This window comes from Amblyomma mixtum, chromosome 2 (assembly GCF_055824585.1).
Source record: "Amblyomma mixtum isolate Tamu chromosome 2, ASM5582458v1, whole genome shotgun sequence".
Classification (NCBI taxonomy): domain Eukaryota; kingdom Metazoa; phylum Arthropoda; class Arachnida; order Ixodida; family Ixodidae; genus Amblyomma; species Amblyomma mixtum.
Window position 1 is genome coordinate 62,454,938 of NC_143013.1, and position 7,410 is coordinate 62,462,347.

The 7,410-nt window shown below is 47.1% G+C and overlaps 1 protein-coding gene across 1 annotated transcript; it reads right to left on the bottom strand.

The window, feature by feature from the left end:
• Positions 1–333: 333 nt before the first annotated feature.
• LOC149359523 (uncharacterized) lies at positions 334–4,533 on the bottom strand. Its single transcript, XM_089567692.1, has 4 exons — positions 4,468–4,533; positions 3,035–3,324; positions 1,958–2,132; positions 334–477 (listed from the first exon to the last, which is right to left on the bottom strand). Exons 1-4 carry the CDS (start codon positions 4,531–4,533, stop codon positions 334–336), a joined length of 675 nt encoding a protein of 224 aa, XP_089423818.1.
• Positions 4,534–7,410: the final 2,877 nt, after the last annotated feature.

Consider the following 7,410-nt stretch of genomic DNA (forward strand, 5'->3'; position numbering starts at 1 on the left):
TTGGGTTCTGTATCTTTTACAAACTCCGCACATAGGCAGGCGGTAGTACCAGTTCTCAAGAGGAAACTTCCACAAACTTCCTGGCATGAGCAAATGGTCGTTTATTGATGCTAAAACAGTTGTGAAATGAACCGTGCATGGGGGTGGGGTGAAAGGCGAGGAGAATGAAAATGAACGAAAATGAGCTGTTCATTCGTGGCTAATTGCTAGTGATGAGAAAAAAAATGGTCATGTGAAATGGATCAGTGAGAAAGGAGTGTGTGCACTTCGCTGCGAACGAGTAAGTAGAGCGAGCTGTCAGTGATGGGCGGAGATGCGGGGAGCCTGGTCGATTCAAGGGCGCTGGCGCAGGGAGCGGGACGACGCCCTGTATCCGTGCGACCGCTTGCGACCGATCCAACGCAAGAAGAACGGCCTCCTCTGTCGCTGGGAGCGGGTACTGCTTTTCCCGAAGCGACTCGACGTGGGACTTGACTCCTGCAACGGTAAATTGGGACGCCAAGGCGCACAATGGTAATCTGGGGCACCAGGGCGCACTGTGATCGGGCGAGTGTCCGTTGTCTATGTCGGCTTTGTGCCGTGTTCGGACCAAGCTGTTTTGCGCACTACGAACTCGCCCGAATGCATGAAGATTTCAGAGTCACATCGCAACCCTGTCGCTTGTAGAACCGCTTTTTATGCCATCCCACCTCGTGAACAGCATTTGTTAATCGTGTAAAATGTGCGTAGGCTTAACGACTGAGGGTCGTGTTTATTCGGCGTTTCAACACTGTTTGCCGAAAACTAACTTCTTGCTGCTTTAAGGGGGAGGAAGGGTGGTATTTGCGCATTCCTGGCAACGGAGAAATTCGAGAGTTTGTGCGCGATATTGCGTTGTGCTTCCATCTGGGATCCATATTTGCCATACGTCTACCGTCGTATACGTGTTTTAGCCCTTTATCGGTTACAGCACGCGCTTTCGGAGAAGTCCGATCCAGAAGTGAAGGAGCAGAAAAAAGTAGTCTTGTGCAAAGAGGGGTTTTTCGGCTCTAAGCAAATTCTAAGCTAATGCTTATTAATTTGGAAGAATTTCAAAGAGAATATTTTGAATAGCTTTGGCATACAAGGACATTACATAGAAAAAAAAATCCATTGAAGCTAAGTCGACCTTATGCAAAGTCGACCTACACCCTGAGCCGCCCAACTCTCCGGGTCTGGGTACACTCGACCGATCCGCGGGCATTACGCGCCCCTCGCCGATGCCGTGTCTTGCCATGATTTGTAGAGTTCCACTCAAAATTGTTTCAAAACTACAGGACCGTTGGCAGTTCGATTGATTCGCTGCGGTTTGCCGCTCAGTTAGACGGACCGCACGCGACTGGAAGGCATGGAAGGAGCGCCGTTTTATCGCCGCTGATCGTCACTTGTCTCCGACTCCTTGTCTTACTCGCGATCGTATCGTCACGAGTCTTGCGTTGATTTCCAAAACATTGATGCTCGAAGCCCGTCACCGCAATGCAGCAAATAGAAAGCTGCTCTGTTATAATGGCGACGTTCAAGATCGCTTTAGGTAGATAAATTCGCGCAGTATAGCGATTCAGCCCGCACAGCGTTCGCGTACATGACGTCGCATGGGACTGCCAACAAAAGCGAAATCCTCTGTATCATGGCTGAATCGTCATCCGAAGCTCATTCTGAAGTCTCACGGGCATCAGATTTTAAGGGCTGGCATATATTCGTCAACAAATTATCCTTGCTTCGCAAAGTGAGCATATCATTTCTCTTAAAATGTGAAGGTACTACGCTCAGAAGGGGCGCGACGCTGGACGAGTCCCTGCGCTTCGATTCCAAATGGGGAAAAAGCTACGCTTGACCGCAGATGCAAATATTTGGTCCCGCGGCTAAGCTGGAGCGAACCAACTCGGTCAGTATCGATGCCACACAGGTGGCAATGGAGCAGTGCCCCGAGTGAGCCTACTTTTGGCCTCGTCGTGTTGAAGCTGAGCCAGGCGGGCCAGATGCCGCGTGTGAAGAAGCGATCGTCTTCTGTGGTCCTGTCGCGCACCAGGCGAGCCAGGAGTGCTGCCACCTTGCTGCCCGAACGACGAACCGGCGCCCTGGTCGGGGCACTGGCGATCGGGCTGAGGTCGCACCTGCGGTGACGGACAGGGAGCAGGCATGTCAGGCTGTTCTTTTTATTGTTGACCGGGCGAATACGTGTAATAAAATGAAACGTATCTGCTCAGGAGGAACATGCGTTGTATGGCTGAAGGTTACCAATTTGATGAAAAAGGATTATGCATGTCGTATATTTACATTGACAGTGATGACTGAAATAAACGAAGAAAGATACTCAAGCAGAACTATTTGCTGGACCGGTTGGTGCATGGTACAGAACGACTAAGCCACAACACGGAACACAAACGACGTCTGTGTCACTTTCTTGTGTTCGCCTGTGTTGGCGCTTAGTCGATCAGTAAACGAAGAAGCCTGTCGACATATTTTCGTGCGTAAAGCACAAGGACAAGCGACAAGAACGGAACGATGAAAGCTTAAGTGGATCGAGAACGCTGAGCTTTGACATCCTGTCTGGATTCAACAAGGCACCTGGCAGCCAATTATCATTGCTCGCAGTTATGACGCCCCTTCTCGACGCAAAATTGTCGGCATCTGACCCGTCGGGAAATCCGGCTGTCTGGAAGATGAGCAAAACCCCAGAGACGACGCTACTGTTGAAGCAATGCGCCATGCGACTATCCCTTCCGAGGATAGTCGGCAACGAGGTAAGGAGCAAAAAAAGAGATAAGAACTAGAAACACTGAATGCGCTTGACGCGAAACTGTCGTGACAATTAGTGAAAAAAATAATGTTTTGAAAAGCACATCACATTGGTACCCACTTCGACGGGCTACCTTCCGTATATTACCGTTATAAGAAGAAAAAGTACTGGAAGAAGGATATACCAAATGATACGAAACTGGCTGCATATATATACACTCTTTGTTGAAAGAATCAGAATTGATGAAAAGAAACAAAAACGAGAGAATTATCGCACTTGGAGAGCCTGAACGTCTTGGGTGTCTTGCACGTGCGCTTGGATGGCTTTGGCTTGGTGACGCTGCCGCTGACGTCGCTGTCTGCCTCGGCCCCGCGTACCGCAGTAGACGCCGTCGAGTCGTGGCCCAGAGAGGCCCGGCAGGAATCGTGCTGGGGCAGGGGATCCCACGACAGCTGTGCCGTGTGGAATAGCGTGTCGCCGGTGACGTCTTCCTGACACGAGTCGAAGAACTGCCTCGAAGTGCGGTCATGGTACTGGGACAACGACAGCCATTCTGGCTGCTCGGCCTGCGGAAAGGTTTTGCGGCGCAACAAATAACTTTTCAAGTAATAAGTCAGCACCGCTTCATAGAACGGGTGTAAATCATGCCGTATACTGCGAATTAAGTAGTATTTTTAAGTATATTGAGGTGCCCACCAACTGCCAAAGGTGTGCGGTTGTGCACAAGATGACGGAAATAAAAGATTCAATGAGTAAAAGAAAAATACCGACGATTACGTTACTTCCTAATGCGAAATTTGAGCGCAGCAAATAAGCTGTTTCAGGTTTCAGGGACAACGCCGCCGATGCCGACACAAAAAATATGATACCCTCGCTTCCGCAGCGCTAAGAACCAGGTCTAGCCGTTGGAAGGTGGTCACGTATTCGTCGACGTGCCGGGGCCTACGTGAAATAACCGGTGCGTCGGCAACTGAAGAGCACCCTATCCGCCACACAAGAACAGGGGGGGGGGGGGGGGGACCCTTTCCTCCTCTTTCTGCATGGCGGCGACGGTGTTCTATGCAGTCACGTTATCTTGACTCTCTAGCGGCGTCAGCGGCATCCAGCGGTATCAGTCGGTCGCTGCTAGCGCTGGGGGGATGAAAGGGGGGCGGAGCTGGTTACGAGGCCGACGACAACGCCGATGACGACGCGAAACCCAGGAACGGACGCCAAAGAGCTGCGCTCTAAAAAATTAGGGAGTAATAAGTGATAGAAACTGTCAACAGGAAGTCCTAATGGGAAAACCTCGCTTGAAGATCGAATGCCATATCACAAAGTTGTAAAGACTAATCATACCCGCAATGGAACTCTGGTTGCATGGCAAGACGTCGAACACACGGATTGGTAGCAGAGTCCGTCGAGGCATGTGGAATTGACGCTAGGCGCATACGGTCAATGTGTCCGCGAATGCATCTAACCAAAAAAAACAAGGTCCCGTACTGGCGTCTTGTTTACAACACAAAGTGAACAAGGGTTGAATGGGGAGCCTCAGTGTGCTCAGCCAACGTTTCGGGCGGGGAGGGGGGGGGGGGGCGTTTTCATCCTCTGGAAACGTTGGCCAAGCAGACTGAGACTACCTCCCCACACTCGTCCACTTTGTTCAGCGTTGCCCAGAATCCATCCTTCTGGCTTCTTGCTAAAGTCTTGTTTTCAAGTCGTTTAGTTACCAAGTTGTCACGGCAGGGCAACTTTATAATCGGCCTGGGTAGTTGGTAAGCAGTCCGACCACCCATGCAGTGGTCGGACTGCTTACCAACCCCAGGTGGTCGAAATTTCCGTAGCCCTTCACCATGGCGTCCCTCATAGCCTGAGTCGCTTTGGGACGTTAAACCCCAATAAACCAATAAAAACACTGCAATCGTGGTTCAGGCATTGTCCTTATTGACGAACTTTATAGAATCCACTTGCACCAGCACACAGCCCATTCTGCTACAAGTCTATAACCATCATTCTTATTCTGAATGCTTTTTTCCTTTTCAAGCTGTGGAATGAATTGTCAGTTCAGTTTAGTTCGTGGACACACTGGAATCGTGGTTCAGGCATTGTCCTTATTGACGAACTTTATAGAATCCACTTGCACCAGCACACAACCCATTCTGCTAAAAGTTTATGACCATCATTCTTATTTTGAATGCTTTTTTCCTTTTCAAGCTGTGGAATGAATTAGTTCAGTTTAGTTCGTGGACACACTATTCTAGTGTCCCCCTTTAAACCAAACCTCAGGTTGTTTGAATGAATTTTGTAGGCCTTGGTCTTCAGCAGTGCTAAACTGCGGGGGAGTGTCTTTTTGGTGTGAACACTTCGCGCTCCCGCCTGCAGGCTGCACGTGGAGCACGTCCTGTCCGAGCCCGATGACTCCTGGGAAGGTGCTCGAGGTCGAGTGCGCAGTGAACTGGTTGAGCCCCTGCTGCCCGAAGACTTCCAGCAGTGTGAAGAAGAAAAGTCCCTGCTAGTGTGCGCGTGCGGTCCGCTGCCGTTCACCAAGGCCGCGCTCAAGTGCCTGGAAGACCTGCAGTGCCCCGCTAGTGCCGTGCATGCCTTCCTCGGTTGACCGAGGATGGGAAGCGCCAGAGAAGAGGATTAGGGAAGAAAGGAACTTGGACAACCTGCTTACGTGTGCTTGTTCATGTGCCATTGCCGGGTTTTAAGATTCTCACCTTTTTAAACGGGTTGCAACGTGTCACCGCAAAGGATGTTGCTTCAAGAGCTTCGGAAGGCAGGTTTCGTCCGTTGACGCACGTAGCCGTGAAAGGAAATGCTAAGCCTTATGGTCTGCTTGAATTGCTGGATTTATAATACCTCTGCGCATTAGTTAAAGTTTTAAATATTTTATGGTATTCTGTTAATTGATAGGGCAGATGGCGAGAACATGCATATAGCAGGTATGCACTAAAAGAAATTTCTTTTAGTCCCTTTTCTTAATTTGTTTTATGCTTAATCACTGGGTTTAGTGCAGGCAAGACAGTTCATAAATTAAAATTCAAGCTATTCTTGTCATTAGTATGCAACCTGTTTTAGTCAAGTCGATCGTTATTTCACCTCTATTTTAAGGTGAAAGCCTTTAATGGCTCATACTGTCGTCCGTTAACAAAGCATGTCACACGCGTTTATGTCGGGAACTAAAAATGATAGAAGAAAACCAATGGTTGATTCAGATAAGTGAGGAAAATATTAACCTGGAAGCCAAGTTTGATGACTGTAGATTAATTAGTTAATTAATTGCAAGCAAAAATGTCGAAATTGTGTCGAAATAGCGCGGCCGTCGATATACCCACGGGAACAATGTGACGTCAGATCCATCGGAAGTCGTCACGGCATAGTGAAATTGTCACAGAATGGTCTTAAGAACGTCATATTTGTGTCAAACTAGATGGAAAAAAGCGGGATTAACACTTAAGTTCACCGAAAGATGTATAATTTGGGAATTCATATAGCCACGGTAACGATGTGATGTCACATCCCTTATACAAATGGTCTGTAGACTTTCTATAGACTTTTTATAGACTGTATAGACACCCTATAGACTTTTACTTTTGTCTATAGACAGTCTATAGAAAATCTATAGACTAAAGTCTATAGCTGTCTCAATTTCCTTTTGTCCATAGACTATCTATAGACTCTCTATAGACTAAAGTCTATAGCAGCCTCAGTTTCCTTTAGTCTATAGACGGTCTATAGATTCTCTATAGACTTAAGTCTATAACTACCTCAATTTCCTTTTGTCTATAGACGGTCTATAGACTATCTATAGACTAAGGTCTATAGCTGTCTCAATTTCCTTTCGTCTATAGACGGTCTATAGACTCCCTATAGACTAAGGTCTATAGCTGTCTCAATTTCCTTTCGTCTATAGACGGTCTATAGACTCCCTATAGACTTAGGTCTATAACTACCTCAATTTCCTTTCGTCTATAGACAGTCTATAGACTCGCTATAGCCTAAGGTCTATAGCTGCCTCAATTTCCTTTTGTCTATAGACTCTCTATAGACTAAAGTCTATAATTGCTTCAATTTCCTTTTGTCTATAGACGGTCTATAGACTCGATATAGACTAAGGTCTATAGCTGTCACAATCTCCTTTTGTCTATAGACGGTCTATAGACTCTCTATAGACCAAGGTCTGTAGTTGCCTCAATTTCTTTTTGTCTATAGACGTTCTATAGACTAAAGTCTATAGCTGGCTCAATTTTCTTTCGTCTATAGATGGTCTATAGACTGTCTATTGACTAAGGTCTATAGCCTCAATTTGCTTTCGTCTGTAGACGGTCTATAGACTCTCTATAGACTACGGTCTATAGCTGCTTCAATTTCCTTTCGTCTATAGTCGGTCTATAGACTCTCTATAGACTACAGTCTACAAATACCTCAATTTCCTTTCGTCTATGCACTGTACACTATAGATAGTCTGCTGTCTATAGACCAGTCTATAACAATCCTAATTTTATCTAACAATGTTCGATACACTGACTTTCGACTAAGTATAGAACAATGCCAATTTATTTTTGCACTGCATGCTGCGGGGACCTGCATCTGGTGACCGCAACTATGTCGGGAGTCCTCCACCTCCTTCGCTATTACGGAAATTAAAAAAGTATTGCGTGAGGACATTA

Coding starts and splice junctions, on each gene's coding strand:
- LOC149359523 (XM_089567692.1), bottom strand. CDS start 4,533: ATGGGTGGTCGGACTGCTTACCAACTACCCAGGCCGATTATAAAGTTG. Junction 3,325..4,467: donor TGCCCTGCCGTGACAACTTG/GTAACTAAACGA, acceptor ACCTTTCCGCAG/GCCGAGCAGCCAGAATGGCT. Junction 2,133..3,034: donor AAGACGTTCAGGCTCTCCAA/GTGCGATAATTC, acceptor CCGTCACCGCAG/GTGCGACCTCAGCCCGATCG.